This window comes from Acinonyx jubatus, chromosome D2, assembly GCF_027475565.1.
Source record: "Acinonyx jubatus isolate Ajub_Pintada_27869175 chromosome D2, VMU_Ajub_asm_v1.0, whole genome shotgun sequence".
Classification (NCBI taxonomy): Eukaryota; Metazoa; Chordata; class Mammalia; order Carnivora; family Felidae; genus Acinonyx; species Acinonyx jubatus.
The window spans coordinates 20,643,664-20,663,983 of record NC_069393.1 but is presented as its reverse complement, the minus strand read 5'-3'; the positions used below and the strand labels follow the sequence as shown (position 1 = coordinate 20,663,983).

The 20,320-nt window shown below is 38.1% G+C and overlaps 1 protein-coding gene across 5 annotated transcripts in view; it reads left to right on the top strand.

Moving 5' to 3' along the window:
* SLC16A9 (solute carrier family 16 member 9) overlaps positions 1 to 20,320 on the top strand; it is a 56,628-nt gene that overhangs the window by 16,719 nt on the left and 19,589 nt on the right. For all 5 annotated transcript variants that reach the window (XM_053207031.1, XM_053207030.1, XM_053207032.1 and 2 more), the window contains exon 2: positions 10,655 to 10,887. In XM_053207031.1, coding sequence (XP_053063006.1) covers positions 10,692 to 10,887 — 196 coding nt within the window. In that variant the 5' untranslated portion in view covers positions 10,655 to 10,691. The remainder of the gene's footprint in view (positions 1 to 10,654; positions 10,888 to 20,320) is intronic.

Genomic DNA, 20,320 nt, shown 5'->3' with positions numbered 1-20,320 from the left:
TTTTTGAGACAGACAAAGAGAGACAGAGCATGAACAGGGGAGGGGCAGAGAGAGAGGGAGACACAGAATCTGAAACAGGCTCCAGGCTCTGAGCTGTCAGCACAGAGCCCGACGCGGGGCTCGAACTCACGAACCGTGAGATCATGACCTGAGCCGAAGTCGGACGCTAAACCCACCAAGCCACCCAGGCGCCCTACACTAGTTTTTTAATAAAGGTTTTATTAAAATGTAATTCACATACCCTATAATGCATCTATTTAAAGTTTGTTTTAAGTATACTCACAGACTTGTGCAATCATCATCATAATTCTAAAACATTTTCATCATCCCCAAAAGAAACCGAATACCTATTAGTAGTCACTTTCCATTTCCTCCCAAACCTCCTAGCCCTAGGCAACCACTGATCTACTTCCTGTCTCTATAGATGATCTGTTCTGGAAGTTTCATATAAATGAGAATCATATAATATGTAGTCTTTTGTGTTTGACGACTTTAATTTAGCATAATGTTTTTAAGGTTCATCATGTTGTAATATGTATTTGTATTTCTTTCCTTTTTTTAATGCTTATTTATTTTGAGAGAGACTGAGTGGGGGAGGGGGGAGAAAGAGAGGGAGAGAGAGAATCCCAAGAAGGCTCCACACTGTCAGCACAGAGCCTGACGTGGGACTCAGTCTCACAAAGTGGGAGACCATGACCTGAGCCAAAATCAAGAGTTGGACACTTAGCCAACTGAGCCACCCAGGCACCCCAGTACTTCATTCTTTTTATTGCTAATATTCCATTGTGTGGATAGACCACATCTTATTTATCCATTCATCACTCAGTTGATGGATATTTGGGTTGTTTCCACTTTTTTGGCTGATAGCCTTAATTTTTAAAAATATATTTATTTATTTTGGGGAGAGAGCAAGCAGGGGAGGGGCAGAAGAAAGGAGGACATAGGATCCAAAGTGGGCTCTGCACTGACAGGCTGACAGCAGTGAACCTGATACTGGGCTCGAACTCACCAACTGCAAGATCATGACCTGAGCTGAAGTCAGATGCTCAACCAACTGAGCCCCTGATAGCCTTAATTTTTAAACTTCAAACAGATATCTTTACTTATCTAATCTCATTTTGGCTTTCTTTTCCTCAATATTTAATATACCAGAAGTCTGAAGTGACTTCTGAGACAGTCTGATTAAGGTCAACACGCCTGGATTCACAGTCGTACTAAAATTATTATTTGGAGTTCACTTCCTGTTATAGCAATGTCATATTGTGGAAAATGCTTACAGAATTGTAGATATAGAGATATGCGTGCATATGTGTGTATATATATATATATATATATACACACACACACGTATATGTGTATATGTATATATATGTGTGTGTGTGTGTGTGTGTGTGTGTGTGTATATATATACATATAAAACAAGGATTTCTTTGTGTGATTTTATGAAGAGCTTTAATAGTTTATAAGGAGGAGAGGAGCTGGGTTCTTCTTTTCCTTTAAAAATGACATTGATCTATACCAAAATTTATTTTGCTTCAGAAGAGAAATCATAAACTCTACTCATTATGAAATAATATCACTGGAAAAGGACAAAATTAATCCAGTGTCTATAACTTTTAAAGGAGTAACACTGGTGTTCATGTGAGTGTGTTTTCCAATATCCGAAACAACAAATGGAGCAGATTCACTTGGAAGTTTGTATCTTTGATCCAGAGGGAACTGACACTGTTATAAAGCTTTAAGCTATCCGTAAATGGTCAACAAACAGCCATGGTGACTCTTTGGCAAGTGATGACCGCACGTGTTGCACTTTTTACTTGGCGCGCGCTGTGGAACGCAGCTCCTTGAGACATAGGAAAGTGAAAGTACCAGCTGAGTGGTAGCGTGGTAGAGGCGGACTCCAGCCCCCGCAACAGCTGTGGTTACTTGTACATCAGAACGGCCTCTATGCTGCTTGTCTCCCATTAAATGGAATCTAATTAACTTATATTTGAATCATGAGTCTCTGTGTGTATTAAAGGGTATTTTTTTACCTGTATTTTATTAGAATTCCAAAATAATTATTGGCTTATTTTTTATTTTCACAAAGAATGATTTGTTTACCTACATTTTTAAATGAGAATTCCTCCCAGTGTTTTCTCAATTCCTAGCATCCCTTGACCCAAACCGCACTCAGCGGTGGAGGATGCATGATACATGTTTGGGAGGGCAAGTGTCACAGGAGGGAAAGAGCAGTATCAGTGCTAGAACTGCTTCTGGCAGAATGGGTCTGCTCTGTAGTTTATAAAACTTGTTACCCATGTTAGAGTCAGAACCAAAACATAATTTCCAGTAGCTTTTGAATGCATTTTACTTTAACAACTTTGTGGAGATATAAATCAGATGTGGTGAAGTTCACCTATTTATTTTTATTAAAAAACTTTTTTTTAAGTCTATTTATTTTTGAGAGAGAGAGAGAGAGACAGAACACAAGCAGGGGGAGGCAGAGAGAGAGGGAGACACAGAATCCAAAGCAGGGTCCAGGTTCTGGGTTGTCAGCACAGAGCCTGACACGGGCCTTGAAACCACGAACTACGAGATCATGACCTGAGCTGAAGTCCAACGCTTGACCGACTGAACCACCCAGGTGCCCCTGGAGTTCACCTATTTAATCTGAACGGGTTAGTGGATTTTTTTTTCATGAGTTGTGCAAACCGTATCATAAAAAATAACTTAAAAACCTTTTTGTTACCTCAACAAAAACCTTGTGCGTATTCATGCCCACCTATCAAACTGTTTTCCAGAGTGGCTGCCACGTTTTCATCCCCACCAGCAGCACACAAGCATTCCAGCTTTATTCAGCTTGGCCTCTGGTTTGGAACCTTCCATTTAACAGGATAGCATAAATGTAACTGAAGGAAGTTCACAAAGCCCAGGATGATTTTGACTTTTGACACACCTGATGGATGACCAGGTCAAGACAAAATCAACATGGAATCAACCATTTCCTGCTCCCACCTCCCCAGGATGTAATCACATGATCCTAGGCCCTTAGTTAAAATAAAGTGCTTTGATGGGATATTGCTCAGAAGAAAAAAAAAAAATGGAATCTGGGGGCACCTGGGTGGTTCAGTCAGCTGAGCGTCCAACTTCAGCTCAGGTCATGATCTCACAGTTTGTGGGTCCAAGCCCCACATCGGGCTCTGTGCTGACAGCTTAGAGCCTGGAACCTGCTTTGAGTTCTGTGTCTCCCTCTCTCTCTGCCCCTTCCCTGCTCATACTCTGTCTCTATCTCTCAAAAATAAATAAACTTCAAAAAAAAATTAGGAAAAAAGAATGGAATCTTGCCATTTACAATGACATGGATGGAACTAGAGAGTATTATGCTAAGTGAAATAAGTCAATCAGAGAAAGACAAATACCAGATGATTTCACTTATATGTGAAATTTAAGAAACAAGTGAGCAAAGGTTAAAAAAAAAAGAGACAAACTTGGAAGCTGACTCTCCACTATAAAGAACAAACTGATGGTCACCAGAGGGGCAGTGGGTGGGGGGAGGGTTTAAATAGGTGATGGGGATGAAGGAAGGCACTTGTAATGAGCACGGGGTGGTGTATGGAATTGTTGAATCACTATATTATACACCGGAAACTAATATTACACTGTATGTTAACTAATTAGAGTTTCAATAAAAACACAAAAAAAGAGAAGACATAAAAATAAAGTGCTTAAGCACCAGGTAATTTGGCAGTGACTGAGATTCAAAAAAAAAAGTGTTCTGTTTTTACCTCCTATGATTCAAGTGAAAAATGCACCTAGGAATCTTTAGTGAGATATAGGTAACAGTCAAAAAGGGTTATTGGAGAATGGTTATTGTTGGGGGGGAATGGCAAGAGGGACCATCAACTGAAAGGAAGGTAAACTGTAAATCACTCCCAATTTGGCAAAAAATAGTGTAATATGTATGTATACACCTCAGAGACAGAAAACTTCTGTGTCAACACTGAATGTTCATAAACGTCAAATATGCAATTCTAGCATTCTATGTGTGGAGAATAGACATTTTTAGCCAGTGTAGATTTGAGAAAATAACAGAGAATTGGCATTATTTGAGCAGAAGTAAATGCATAGACTATTGGAGTCTAATCATTTTGTAAATCAACAGTAAAATGTAGACTTCTATCAACATTTCCAAAGAAAGTGTCTTGTAATTTGTGCTTTCACAAAACAAATGCTAGCTTTAAGAGATCTGCTATCCTTCATACTATGATAATCTCATTTGCTTGAGTAATGATATCTCTCCCCACTCCAAGGGAGGTTTATAATATGTAGAACATATTTAATGTTTAGGTTAAAAATAAGATATGCACTTAAATTATAAGCTAAAGTTAATTTTGTAATGTTCCATTAGATCCTGTACTGTGACAGAACTGCCCTTAAATTATAGGGCTCTTCAAATGGTCTCTCAAAATGGCTTGCAATTTTGAGTTTGATAACATGTCTCATCATGCAAAGTCTGGGTTTGTGAACACTCTGATTAAAAAAGATTCCAGGGGCGCCTGGGTGGCGCAGTCGGTTAAGCGTCCGACTTCAGCCAGGTCACGATCTCGCGGTCCGTGAGTTCGAGCCCCGCGTCAGGCTCTGGGCTGATGGCTCAGAGCCTGGAGCCTGTTTCCGATTCTGTGTCTCCCTCTCTCTCTGCCCCTCCCCCGTTCATGCTCTGTCTCTCTCTGTCCCAAAAATAAATAAACGTTGAAAAAAAAATTTAAAAAATAAAAAAATAAAAAAGATTCCAGGGTGCCTGGGTGGCTCAGTCGGTTGGGCAGCTAGCTTCAGCTCAGGTCACGATCTCGCAGTTCATGAGTTCAAGCCCTGCATCAGGCTCTGTGCTGACAGCTTAAAGCCTGACCTGCTTTAGGTTCTGTGACTCTCTCTCTGCCCCTTCCCTGCTCATGCTCTGTCTCTCTTTCTCTCTCAAAAATAAATAAACGTTAAAATTCTTTTTTTAAGTTTCCAAAATTTCAAAGAATGTACCAGAATATACCAGAATGTGTGTGTTTCCTAAAAGCATATTTTTATACAGTTATATGATTAAGAGCCCCCAATTTTGAGTATACTCATGGAACACTAGTCCAAACAAAACAACACTTTCTGATACTTACAGATTTTGTTATTTTTTTAGGACAAGAAAAATCTATCACTTAGATAATATGTCTTGACGTTGTAAGTATAGGCTTCTTGAGACATTTTCTTCTTAAATTTCAACTGAGAGTACCATCTTTCCAATCTTGTTTTCCTCTGTGATTCCTCTAAGACTTGCCTTCTTTACTTTCACCAAATCTAGCAGGCCTATCCTGATTCCACACCCATGTTCATGTTGTTTCTCTTACTAGAGCCATGCTTTCCTGAATCTCTCCATTGTTCATTAGGACCAACCTACTTCACAGGGCCTTCCACTCCTGCTTTCCTTTCCCTCTGACTCTCAAACGTTTCACATCCAGCCACCTCTTTGGCACTCACTCGCATGCTATCTTACATCTTAACTGGGTTATAAGCTCCTAGGGAGCAAAAGCCATGCTTTCTATTTTTTCTGCTATTTCTTCTTCTTCTTGGTATCTAGTCAATATATTTTAATTTGTAGGTGATCATAAAAGTTGAATAAAGATCACTTTTATAATGCTGTATTTCTCTAAATATTAGTATAAGTGGACTTACTGGAAATTTCAGTTAATTTGAAGTTTTTAGTTAAAAGAATGCCAGAGAAGAGATTTTATCATATTGAATCATAAGATGTGAAGAAGAAGGGATAACAAGAAATTTCAAGAAAAAGAGATATGGCATATTCTGTATTTCCCATATTGTGCAGTCATAGACTGTGCTCCTAAACCTACCCTTTGGCCCAAATGGGACCAAGTGGGGTATAGAAAGGTAAAATAATCAACTTGAAATTACTTCACACTCAAATTTTTTTCTGTTCCAAGTACAAGAAGCAAAAACAAATTAACAAAATAATTTCCTGGGTTTGTTCACAGGGTGAAATGAAAGGCTGGAGAAACCCATCTTGGGTATACCCCAAGGTAGTCAAGGTGGTCTCTTCAATGTAGTACCATTGAAATCAGTAAACTTCAAATATATATTTCCTTATAGCATTTCAGTCAAAATTCAGAGTCCTGGGAAAGAGGTCCTGCTGGCTTTGCTTGGATCACATACTACTCTATGGGTCAAGATCAAAGAACCTTGATCAACAGTCTTACCAACTATCCACTCATAGAGAAGACCCAAGTCCCCCAAAGGAAATTGGGTACCATTACAAAAGGGGGAAAATAAAGATTAGTCTATTTGTGAAATTACCTTGGAGAATATATAATGTCAGAGAAATAGCAGGTGAGAAACACTTAAGGAATAGAAGAAACTGTAGGGGAAAGGTATTAGTTACCCTGACAGAAAACAAGACATCACTAAATGGTATTTTCCACCATATTCTATGCATACTACATGTACATCAAACCGTGAGACAATTAAAAGTTAGAAGCTATTAGCCAACTCTTTATAAAAACTTGTCTTTCTAGTCAGAGTTGATATACATGAGAACTTTGTATTTCAAAGGTTTGTTCTCCCAAATATTTACTGTGAGAAGAATTTCTCTGGCTCCTGTCCTGTGTGTTGAAATGTCACCCAAGGCAAGGCAAGGCAAAGTGAAGCAAGGCCAAGGTATTTTGTGTATAAAAGCACTTCTGTCTACTTAAGTCTGCAAACTGGCAAGGAGATACTCCTCACCCTTTTCCTCCCCTGACCCTTCAGAAAATACTGGCTTTCCTCATGATTCTGGTGCTTTGCCTATGTAAATGTGTACTTTTCCTGAAGTGTGATAATTTGAAGATTTAATTGAAGGGCAATCTTATATGCATTTGTTCTTATACAGCCTTTTAGTCTCTTTAGATGTTTGGCTGTTGCTATCATATAGTAATCTAGTTTAGGGAATTAAGACTATATTTTCTTTAAAAGGGATTTTGAACAAGAAATTTGCAAAGGACTAAATTGTCATTCGAAGGACCAAAATGATATTGTTTACTTTTACATTAGAGTAGGTACTGGAGAGAGTTGACTTTTAAAGAAGAGACATAGCTGATTATTTCAAAGGATTTAGATATTTGGAAATTTGGAGTATTCTGTCTGCTAACACAATCATTTGGTCTGAAAGACTGGCTTTTAGATTCTACAGTTCTGTGTACAAATTGTAACCTCTTTCAATTGTCAGTTATGAAATACTGAAAGCTAATTTATACACTTTAAAGGCCTGTGGCAGGTCATGACGTGATTTTGCCTTAGCGTTCTGAATGTCAAAGTGAAGAAATTCAGTGAAGCCCATATAAATCGATGGGTGTAACTATGACTCTCTTAAGGTAGCCAAGTGCTCCGTCATCTAATTAGAGATGTGCATGAACGGATGAATGACATTTTCTACTGTCTTTACCTATTATTTGATAAAACCACAGCCAAGGGAATGGCTTGGAAAAATCTGAGGTCAAAGAAGACTCAGTTAAAACTGATTGTAAACCTGACATGGTGTAGTGACATAAAAAGCATACATTAAGTGGATGGCCCTGTTGGGGGCAGGAAGGTCAAGGCTTGGGCCTCTAAATCCATTGCCATGTAAACTGTTTCAGATCTTCAAAAAAAGTAATATTTTCAAATTCTTTTAAAATATTATTTTGATTCCAAAACCTAGTAAAAATTAAAAACAAAAAAGACAGATCTTACTTATCAATTTAAAAATCCTTCCTCTATGGGGCTTCTGGGTGGCTCAGTTGATTAAGCATCAGACTCTTGATTTCAGCTTAGATCATGATCTCACAGTTTGTGAGTTTAAGACCTGCATCAGGTTCCACACTGACAGTGCGGAACCTGCTTGGGATTCTGTCTCACCCTCTCTTTCTGCCCTTTTCCTGCATGCACATGTGCATACACACACTTTTTCTCTCTCAAAATAAATATATAAACTTAAAAAATCCTTCCTTTGTCCCCCAAATAAGCTGACATAATCAAAATAGTGCACGAACCCAGGAAAATTTAATCCAGTAATTCAAAGATAGTTCAATAGTAAAAAATACAGATTTTTTTACATTAAAAGTTATATGGAGAAAATCATAATCCTCTCCCTGTGCATCAGAAATGTGTTTGATAAAATGTAGTAAGCATTTTTTTTTTTTATGGTAACACTCAAGATAGAGTAATGTGAATGTTTTCTTTGTGAAAGAAATCTATCTAAGCTCCAGAGGCAGCATGTTGGCATTGAAGGTATTCTAAGTTAGGAACCAAAGACATATACTCTTATTATTTGACATTATTCTGTATGCCCTGTTAGATGCAAAGACAAAAGAAGGCATTTTGAAGTATAAAAACTCAAAATAAGAACGTAAAATTATCCTTGTTTGTAGATGATTGTGTAACTTTATTGTATTATATATTTTATATACTCAAGAGAATCACCCAAAAATCTACTGCAAACAAGAGAATGTAGTAGGGTAATTGGATACAAAATTAACTTATAGACATCAATAACTTTTACACATACAAACAAAACAAAGAAATAACCCTGATTTTAATATTAACAAAAAGGATAGAATACTTAAAATAAAAAGAAATGTTAGGGAAAACTTTAAACATAAAGAACACTTAATATCTTCTATTAAGAATAGTAGACTTGAACAAATGGAGAAGCACACCATGTTCTTCGATGGCAAGACTCAACATCACAAAAGGATCAATTTTCCTTAAGTCAACTTACAAATGTAATTCAGACTTAGTAATTAAGCTATTGTAATGTTGAGTGAAAGGCAGATCAATGGAACAGAATGGAAATTACAGAAATACACACATATATACCCAAGAATTAGATAGGAATTACAAATGGCTTTTTATCTATGTAATGACACACAACTTTCAGGGAAAGCTGAGAAATGCAAGTTAAATCTATAATGAAATACTGTTTTACCGTTACCAAATTGGCAAAAATGCAAAAGCTTTATGACACACCCCAAATTGCTGGGGATAATATGAATTGGTTTAATCCTTTGACGCCAATTTCGTAATACTAGTTACAGATACAATGTTCTTACCTTTTGACTCAGCAATTCCTGGTTTGGGTTTTATCTAACAGATATGCATATGTGCAAAAAGGTGTATGGATATGTAAGATTATTCATCGCAGCGTTGTTTTTCAGTGTAAGTCACAGGGAACTGGTTGAATTAAGAGAAAGCCCTATAATGAAACACAATGCAGCACAAACAAGAGAATGAGGAAGGTCGCTATGCATTCAGAATATTTTTCTGTGTAAAAAATAGAGGAAATCTATATTTGAGTGAACAATGTATACATAAACCAACTCTAGAAAGGTATAAAAGAAACAAGAAGTATTGGTTTCCTGTGGAGGGTATGGGAGTTAGGTGGGAAATAGGTATGGACTGTATACCTTTGGTCCTTCTTTTTCAGTTTTGAACCATATAAATATTTTGCCTATTTAATAAATGAATAAACGAACATGTGTGCAGCCATATGGTGAGCTACTTTGTGCTTATTGAGAAAAAAAAGACTAAGGAAGCTGTGTATTGACAGGGAAAAATCTTGGGGGTATTAAATGCATGAGACAAGGTTTGGAATAGATTGTACAATATGCTACTTTCTGTCTAAAAAGAGGGAAATCTAGGGGCGCCTGGGTGGCTCAGTCGGTTAAGTGACTGACTTCAGCTCAGGTCACGATCTCATGGTTCATGGGTTCGAGCCCCATGTTGGGCTCTGTTTTGAATGCTTGCCTGGAGCCTACTTCAGATTCTGTGTCTCCTTCTGTCTCTGCCCCTCCCCCACTTGTGCTCTGTCTCACTCTGTCAAAAATAAATAAATGTATTTTTCTTTTTTTTTTTTTTTAAGAAAGAGGGGAATCTAAGACTATTTGCTTGGTTTTGCTTGTACCTTCATGAACAAAGTCTGGGAGGATACTTAAGTTGGTGGACATGGTGATGTGCTGCCAATTCCCCCCCAGACCCCCTTTGGGAATGAGAGATTCCTTGCCCCAGCAGTTGAGAGTGCTGGCCAAGGCAGGCGGTGGGGTGGGGGGTGCTGGGGCTTCAGCTGACTGTCCTCCGGGAATGACAGCCTCACCTAAGGTTATGCACTCTTCTTGGATGGTCCAAATCCAGCGAAAGAGCAACTTGGGGGAAGACGGCAACTCTTCATGCCCAACTCAGGGCAACTCTGAAGGGCCATCCCAGCTTTAGAAGTCCCCTTCCTTAACACCATGTGGCAGCTTACTTTTTCTCTCCCCTATTACCTTCCATAGGAAGAGAACAGTCCTAATAAACCTCCTTCTTACTAATAGTCTGCCTCCCAGGGAACCCAACATGTGACAAGAAACCAGACCTGGTGAATGGGGACAAGGTTTTCACTCTGTGCCTTTTTATAATTAAAAAAAATTTTTTTGATCCATGTGGAAATATTACTTACTCAAATCATCAGCACAAAATTTAAAGTTAACTTGATATGTCAGTGATTTTTATGCTTCTCCATGTATATTTTTAGAGAAGATTTTTGATTTAATTTAGAAGATATTTTTAATCCAAAATAATGTGCCCCACCACACTCTAAATATGCTTTTCTTTTCCTTTTGTTTTTGCTTAGGCCCGACAGAGGAACACCTCCTTGATCTCACCTTGCGATGGAATTTAAAAAGTCACCTGATGGTGGATGGGGCTGGGTGATCGTGCTTGTCTCCTTTTTCACTCAGTTTTTGTGTTACGGATCACCGTTGGCTGTTGGAGTCTTGTACATAGAATGGCTGGATGCCTTTGGTGAAGGAAAAGGAAAAACAGCCTGGGTCGGATCCCTTGCAAGTGGAGTTGGCTTGCTTGCAAGTAAGTGGATAAATCTATGCTTCTCCTAATTCCTTTATCATGTAATTAGATTTGTTGCATTGCCAACACTGTGCAAGGCATAGGAGGCTATTGTTTTTTTTTTTTTTTTAACTAGCACATATTTTCCTGCCTTCCTTGAGATTATAATAAATCTATGTGAAAATACAGGGTTCCATAAGATACGCATTCATTTCTTGATGCATTTATTTGCCATTGTGTGCCAGGCAGTGTGCTAGATGCTAGATATAAAAAGATGAGCAGTAAACACGTTGTACCTGCCTTAAGAGACTCACAGTCTAGTGAGAGACACCCATGCTTCCATGAGTAAGATTGATACAGGGAGATGAAGGCATCCAACCAGGCATGTCCAGTGTATGCTGGTGAGCAAAGGACCACATGATGTTCACTGTCCTGTAAGCAGTTCCTATACGATTCGAAATTACTCCTCTTTGATTCAGGTCCACCGTGATCAAAATGCATGAACTACATTTGTGTCACCTTCATGAGGAAAATTTGACATGGCAAAGGTAGTTCCATCTCACAATGATGACACTATTCAGAATTTTAATGCAGTGTTATGTATGGTATAGATGTGATGAATTTTGTGTGGCCTTTGTATAATATCTCCATAAGTAATATTCTTGATAAATGTTTACATATGATGGAGTAGGGATTCTTTCTTTAGAAAGAATCTTTAGAATGAATCTAGAATGAAATCTTAAATTCATCTTTAGAAAGAAGAGTAGAGGGGTTTTCATTTACCTTTAAAGGATGAAAATCATTATGGTACTTCAATTTCTGGAGTAATAGTTTGAAATCTGCAGTAATATTTAGTGACCATCAATCTGATTTACTTGAAACTATTTAAGCACAGGTGTGCTAAGATGGTGACTTCTTAGGGTCAGTATCCCTGGGGTCTTTTCCTGTGTGCTATGAGGTTGGCCTGCTTCATTGAGAAAATCACAATCTCTATTCTGTGGGGATATACAGACATCGTAGGAACATAAGGAGAAAATAAGGACATTGAATGTGGTGATTTGAAAGGTAATTTTCAGCTCTGAAATGATTTCATGAACACAAAATGCATTAGCTGTTCCTTCTTTTAAGTATGCTGTCTTTTCTTGATATCTAAAGGGGACTTCTTAAGACAAAACAAAATCATTTGTTTCCAGTTGATGTATTATCTTGTTGAATTAAAAGCAAGACTTGAAAACACAATAGTGGATATTGTGGCCATGTCAGATAAGATAACTAAACATAACTAAACAAATGAAAATAATACTGTCATTAGGAACTCAGGAGAAACAGGGAAAGTTTGCTCAAGACTTATTTCAAAGAGTGTTTCAAAATGTGGATTGTTTCCAAAGCTGTCAAAGTACAAATGGATAATTGATATGTTAATATAGGAGTTTGCAAGCATTGATTTCTACAAAATGATGTGGTACAAAGAAGACAGAATCTTTTTAAATGTCCTCCAATTAGTCACCATTTCTATTAGCAAATACTTAAACAGAAAGGTAATTATCCTGTCTTCCAGCAAGGGTCAAAGGACAATTGAAATGATAGCACATATTCAGAGAACAAATTTTGTCAATAAGTCAGTCCAGGTGGGCATTGAGGGTTCAGAGAAGCTGAGAGCTCCTTCGGGATGGATGGGACATTGGTGGTCTGAACAGCAGCTTGCACTTTCTCCAAGTTCCCACTGCTTCAAGGACCAGGAGCTTCCCCCTTAACTTGTAGCAGGACCAGCTACATAATTTGCAGGTCCCAGTGCAAAATAAAAATGCAAGGACCCTTGTTAAAACTTAAGAATTTTAAGACAGAGACAGCAGAGCAGTAAATCAAGTGTGTGGCACTCAAGCCTTGAAACCAGCTCTGCTTGCAGGGGCTGGGGAAATAGAGCATCTCACCAAAGTTCAGGGGGGAAGAACATACTGGGAGGGAGGGAGAATTGGGTTGAAGTTAGAGGCTAATTTAAGTCCTGGCACCAAGATTAGTTAGCTGAGTTACCTTGTATAAGTCACTTAACTTCAGTTTCATCTGCTAGACGAGGAGGCACTTGCACCCAGCTAATGAAACCCTTTGTGAAGATGACGATAGAATAAAGAGACAGAGGGCTAAACAAGGAGGAAGTGATAGGAAAGAAATGATGGCTGAACAGCTACCACTTATAGGTGTGTGTGTGTGTGTGTGTGTGTGTGTGCGCGCGCGCGCATGTGTGTGCTGAACACATGTGATGTTGGCCTCCCATATGCTATGCTCTTCATAGCATAAATTAAAAGACAGATCCTGAAAACAATGGTAATGAAGTATTCGCAAGATGTGTCTAGCATGTGTGAGCCACATCAGCCCTTTGTTGACAACTTTGTTCTGCAGAGGAATAAACAGATTAATATTACCTTGGAAATGGGAAAAGTAGGTCTCATGTTGGTGACCCAAATGGTTATCAGCAATTCTTAACTGGGAAGATAGTTAGAATCATCTATAGAAACAGTTCAGCATCTAAAGGCCTCTATTTGACCCCAGACATTCTAATTCAGTTGGTCTATGAAGAGGCCCACATATGTAAATTTTTTTAAAGCCCAAAAAGTGATTTTCAGTTGGGAATCACCATTGGGTTACCTCTTGACTTAGATTTTAATCTTGCACTTGTCGATAATTCTCCAATGTGTGATTTGCTTTGACTCACTTGTAAAAGGGACTGCTGTAGGTTTTTTTGGCTTGGTTGTAGCACTGCTCATGCCATGTAAAACATGAAAAATAGTGTCCAGTGACTCTGATTCTGGTGAAAAAAAACACATAAGTGTACATCTTTGCATCTTTTTGATAAAATATAGTTTATACATATGTGTATATATATCTATATTCATACATCTTTTTGATAAAGATGAGCTTTATATGTATACATACATACATATATAAATATATACATATGTATATACCCATATACATACATATATACACATATAGATGTATATGTGCATGTGTGTGTGCATGTGTGTATTTGCTCTTACATTCAGGACTATCTACGAATTACTCAAGGTTGTCTAAAAAGACAATTTCCTACCTATCAGTGCAGTGGGGTGGGGATGGGGGAGTCTCCATTTTAACTGGCTGCCCAGATGACTATGATGCAGGTAGGCCATATTATATCTGAGAAACATGAGTTATTGTCTTTACCCAGTTTTGTTCACAGAAGACGTAGTAGGAGTCTCAGTTCTGTGATCCAAACTCTGGAGCTTTATAATTGAGCAAGGCATGGAAGAGTAAGTCTATTTGCCAAGTAGCATACAGATTGTATGGTCCTTACAACAGTGCGCTGAGGTAGGCATTACTGTCCTCAAGTTTAGTGCCCAGGATGTCCACATGAAGAAGCCCAAGATAAAGCACATTCTCTAAGAGGAGAAGTGGCACCCACGCTCCAGTTTCTCTAACCTGAGAAGCCTGTTTCTTCATCTTTAAATTGGAGACAATAAAAGTACTACCTTATATGATTGAGATGGTGTTTGCTATATGGTAGGTGCTCAACAAACCTTAGCTATTAAAGAACAAGAATCACCCACAAATAAAATTACTTTCCCAAGCAGTTGCAACCAAACTGTGGAATCCACAAAAAAATGAGACCTTTCAGAATGAAAGACAAAGATACTTCTAGGGGGATGGGCTGGAGGGAAAACTAGAACTTTACTGAGATTGTACCTAAGCATCTCGAATTTAAAGGCACACCCCTGGTCTCTGGCAAACTGAGATTTGAATGGTAGCTCACAGTAATGTGCAAACAATGCAAAACATGCATATGTTCACTTTATACTCTTCATAATCTTAATTCTTCATGCCTTCTCTTTGAAACTGGGATAATTGAAGAGAAAATACTTCTTCCTCTGTCTGAATTATTTGCTTATACAGCTGATCTTTGGGATGAATAAAGCTGGGAATTTGGGTTATACAAGTTCACTATCATTATATAAGTTAACATTACATACATCCATAGAGTGTCCTTTGTGCTTGGGATTCCAACACAGAAGACATCATCTGTGCTTACAAGGGATTTTAGTTTCAGGGAAGAGACAGAAAGAAGACTTACTGATAATTTGAGACTTCACAAAGGCAAGGGGAAAGCAATGTCTGGAGTTTTATAGAGATAGGTTGTGAGGTGGGCTAGATGGGAGGATGGGCTGTGCAAGGTAGACCATCAGGGAACAGGCACCATGCAAAGGCCTGGAGCCTGCACCACATGGTTGCATTCTGGAAGAGTATATCTGGCTGGAGAAGGAGGCATTGCTTTGGGAGATGTGATGGTCAGTGTCAACCTGGCTAGGCTATGTTCCCCAGTTAGTCAAACACTAGTGTAGGTGTTGCTGTAAAGATATTTTATAGATGTGTTCAAGGTCCATAATCAACTGACTTTAAATAAGGGAGATTATCCTAGACAATTTGGGTGAACTTAATTCAATCCTTTAAAATGCCTTAAGAGCGGAACTGAGCTTTCCCAGAAGAAATTCCATGTTTTGGCTGTATGGTCAGCCTGTGCCAGAGAGTTTCAACCTGCCCTTCCTGATAGGCTGCACTGTGGGTTTTATACTTGCCTAGCCAGGTCTCATAATCGCAGAAGCCAATTCCTTGCAATAAATCTTTTAACACAAAAACTTCTGGCTCTGTTTCTCTGGTTGAAATGTGACTGATACAGGAGGGATGGAACTTAAGTGAACTCACGGGCTGTCGTGGCCTTGCATTGTTTTCAGCTGAGCTAAAGCACAGTTAGATGTCATTCTTAAAATTCAAGAAAGGTGGGGCTGTTTTTTCAGATAACAGAGTTGCTGAAACAGGCAGACATTTTGTTCTATATTTTTGTACTATAAGCAGACTTAACAGTGCCCCCCTTCTCCTTAATTCCTCCAAAGTTCTTCAAATTGATAATGAGTCAATAAATTTATCCCCAGGCTGATGGAGTAGGTCACTATAGCCAGTTGGGCTTGCTGGGTGAGCTGTGAGTGCTGGCAGAATTGTATTTGAGGATATCTGTACAATTTTACTCTCAAGTCCTGTTAACTCCTGCAAGTAGGACTGAATTTCTGCCTCCTACAAGCATTCTGTTGCATATTGGCCAGTTCCCAGTGTGGTAGGCTTTTCCAGGATTGGTGAGAATAACTCTGGGTTTTGGTTAAGCTTTCCCTACTCTCTATATCTCACCAAACCAACCAACAAGCAAGCTAGTCAACATTCATGAGATCAAGGACTGAGTGGGTGTGGCCTTTCTCTTCCCGTAGGGAGATGAACTTAAAATTCTGGTCTCAGCAAGAGCAAGGAGTGAGGAATCTACAAGGGTTCGCTGGGCTCCATGCTTTGTGGGTAGAGAGTTAAGACTCTCATGGGCCCCATCATCTGCTCTATTAGGCAATTCTTGCTGTGCTGCAGGCATACAACCTGGTTACTGCTATATTTTATTTCTCACTGTACTGTCAGCCTATTTATGGCTTCAGTGCAGTAGGCCTGGCCATCCTACCACTCTTGGGATTCTGAAACTTTTTAGGGGAAATAAGTGCATGAAGGGGCATGCCCCTTCCATGATTTCTAACCCAAAGCTATCTTATAATAATTATAAATTGGGGAAAACCACATTATGTTTCTGTTTCCATTTAGAATGTATTTCTATTCCTTTCGCTGATATAACCACCCTTTATGGTCCATCAGGTCAAGGTGCAGTTTCTTGACCCATGGTGCTCTCCCTTTTCTGAAATCTCAAAACATATGATTTAAACCTTTCTTTTGGTGCCTACTGCCTGTGACCTTGGGTTTTAATTTAACTCTTGTGTGTTTATTTTGCCTTGCGATTTAGGTATTGAATTGTGTGCCCTCTGTCTTCTACCATGATATGAGTGCTGTCCCACCAGCAGCCACAGTCACATGTGGTTATTGAGCACTTGAAGTGTGGCTAGTTCAAGTTCAGGCATGCTAGAAGTGCAACAAATTCATACTGGATTCATTCACAAAAGAATGTAAAATATCTCATGAGTGATATTGAAATGATAATGTTTGGGCTTATTGAGTCAGATAAAATGTATCACTGAAATTAATTTTACCTGTTTTATTCTTCTAATGTGCCTACTAGAGAGTTTAGAATTCCACATGTGGATCACATGTGTAACTCCTTGTATTTCTATTGTGGAGTGTTGCTTTACTGGACACTTGGTCAATAGTGAAGGAATGACAGTGATCAAATATTTTGTTTTTTGTTTGATTAATGCAGACCTAAAGAGAACGTTACTAACATACTTCTAAATTTTAAGAAGTATATTCTTCCTCCATGCTAATTTTAAGAGCCAGCAACAATTTAGTTCTGTTGTTTCTTCCTACAGTACCCTGAGGGCTCAAGGAAACAATTTCATCACTTACTTGTGGATCATTCTGACTTCCTTGTAACAACTCATTCTTCTCATTTTTTAAATTTACCCATGATCATAACAAAACACTTTTTCAGTTAGAATGTTCATTTTCATTTCCCTTTTTATTCCTTTCATTGGATGAAAATTACCCCAATCAGTCTGATGTGCAGATGATTATTAAGAAATTATTTCATATTTTTGTTTCATTTTGTATTTAAGAGATTGCAGTTCTCAAAATCGTATTCTTATCTTCCTTTCTTTCTTTGCTCCTTCTTTTGGTTTGTAGGGTTATTCCCTAACACACAGGTTCTTACATTTTTTGAGTGAATGTGTCCCCATTGTGCCACAAATGTTGCCAGGGCCCCTGTGCAAGAGAACAGAATATCTCTTAAGAGCTCTGCATACCATAACCTGGAAAGGGTAGAGCTGTTCAGCAATTAGTGCCCCACATTGCCATCTAACCATCCTTACAGCTTTCTTCTGTGCTTATTGCAAGCTTTGCTACTTAACACTCAGCCGAGGACTTTCAGTTCAACCAACCAGTCAATATTAATCTCTCAACAGAATGTAGTAATAGTAATAATGGCTCCCAAACACCAATATACTTACAACTGTAATTTCAAGAAAAGTTTTCACTGAAGGCAAAATTAATATAAAGGCAATGATACTGTGTGTGTGTGTGTGTGTGTGTGTGTGTATAAAGTTCCCACTATCTTCTTACTATCTTACATTTTATTCTGAAATTATATCCTACTCATTACTTCCTTATTAAAATATTCCTTCTTGCTCTTTAATGAAATGGCAGCGATATTGTAGAGTTGTTACATTCAAAGAATGACCTTACTTGTTAAAACAAAAACCTGGCAACCAGATGGTGAAGCCTTCTCTCTGCTTTTTTTTTTTCTAAAATTTTACAGCTTTCAAGAAGTGGAATCACTGGCTTATTATGGGTTAACTAATGTTTGTTCCAAAAGCCCCTTCTGCAAAGCATAAGACCTGAAGCATTATATGAAGTCTCTTCTGAGAGCAGTCTTTTTATTGAATTTATCTCTTGAAACTAGTCCAGTACTCCATGGTTTATCATCTTGGAAAACTTGCCTGTTATTACAAAGAGCTAAACATGTGAATGTGTCATGTTTTACGGATGTGACTTAATGGTCAATTCCAGTTATACTTTGCCGTAATTGTTATTGATGAAATATGGGGCTAATGTGGTTTAAATCTATGTAAATAGAATCTGGAAATACTCTGGTCGCAAGGATGGGAAAAAAATTATTTGCCCTAAACTTTTAAACACCAAGATGAGCTTGAATGTTATACTTTCATTTGCTATCAATTCATAAAACTGCTTAAGTTGTAACATATTAACAAAAGTACATTGGTGTTCTTTACTAATATTTTGATTTTTAGGAAAAAATTAAGGCATCAATTGAAATAGTTCTTATTGGGAAGAATGCTAAGCTGACTTTGGCCTTAGCCCTGTCATTGATTGGCTATGAATGTTTGGTCAAATAACAGGATCTTTCTGACTTCCAGTTTTATCATTTTAAAATGAGGTGTTTGGACCCTCTCCAAGGCCTCTTTCCTCTAAAATTCTTTGTTTTCAATCTCTGACATCAAGATATTTTTCTCTAAGTAAGCAGCAGATGGCAGTATGAAAGTAGAGAATTTTTTAAAAAGAGTTTTCAATTTACTGTTTTTATTGGTCAAAGAATTTCTGCTCATTTCTTCTTTAAGCTTGATTGTTTTCTGTGAATTGTGTATTACACAAAATAATTTATGAACTTATCACGTAATTGATAATAATTATGTACTTTTTAGCATGTAATAGTTACAGTGTTATTGTACATGCTATGAAAATTATGACCCTCCATCCCTACCCCTAGCTTCCCAAACTCTGCGTCTCCTTGTGGAATTATTATACATTAAGGAGCATAAATTTAAAGTCCTACTTTGAGGGTGAAACTTGAAACTTTTCAGGTATGCCAGCAATAATCTCTGTTTTAATTCTATTGTGCCTGTTAAATTTGTTGACGCTGATTCTCTGTCAGTGCAGTTTGGTAAACAACACAGAAGGGTCATGCCTTTATGATGTCAGATATCCATTTATGAAATTTGGCCCTTAAAATCACTTCTATTTTTGAAGTATCTAAGTATTTTAATTGGGTATACAGGCAGCTCAACTCTTGGATGATAAGTTTGGTCTTTCAAATTTATTTTCCTTTTAAAACACTGGCACAGAATATTCCCCTCTGTTTATCATGTAAATATATCAGCCTGCTCTTCTGTATTGGCTCACATAGAAGGCCTGAAATGTCAGGGGCCAGTTCATGACCAGGGAGAAATGTGGGAGAGCTGTGCATGTTGAGAGCTATGTAGTATCTTAGTGGTCATAACCTGGTCTTAAGAATGCACTTGAGAGTTTCTCTGGTCCTGGCAGGAATGTTGGACTTGGGTGGTTAGATCCTGGTTCTATCACTTACTAATTTCTCAGTTTGAGGTTACTTAAAATGTTTTAAAATCTAAATAAAAGATATATACAGTAGTGCCTGGGTGGCTCAGTCAGTTGAGCTTCTGGTTTCAGCTCAGGACATGATCTCATGGTTCGTGAGTTTGAGCCCTACTTTGGGATCCTCTTCCCCCCCACACCGCCCCTGTCCACCCCCACTTACGCATGTGTGTGCTCATGCCCTCACTCTCAAAAATAAACATTAAAAAAGATATATACATAAAACTGTACATATCATGAGTATTACTTGATGAATTTTTCACAAACCAGATTATACCCATGTACTAAGCACACTCACATCAAGAAACAGAACATTGGCACTACCTAGGAAGTTGGGCTGGGCTTCCTCTGGTTACAACTCCCTACCCATTACTAAAGATAACCATTATTCTGACTTCTAATCATAGATTAATTTTGCCTGTTTTTTTTACTTTTTATAATTGCAATTATGTAACGTACACTTTCTCATGTTGTCTTTCACTCCACGTAGGTTTATGAGACACTTCTATATGTGTAGCAATAGATCCTTCATTCTCAATAG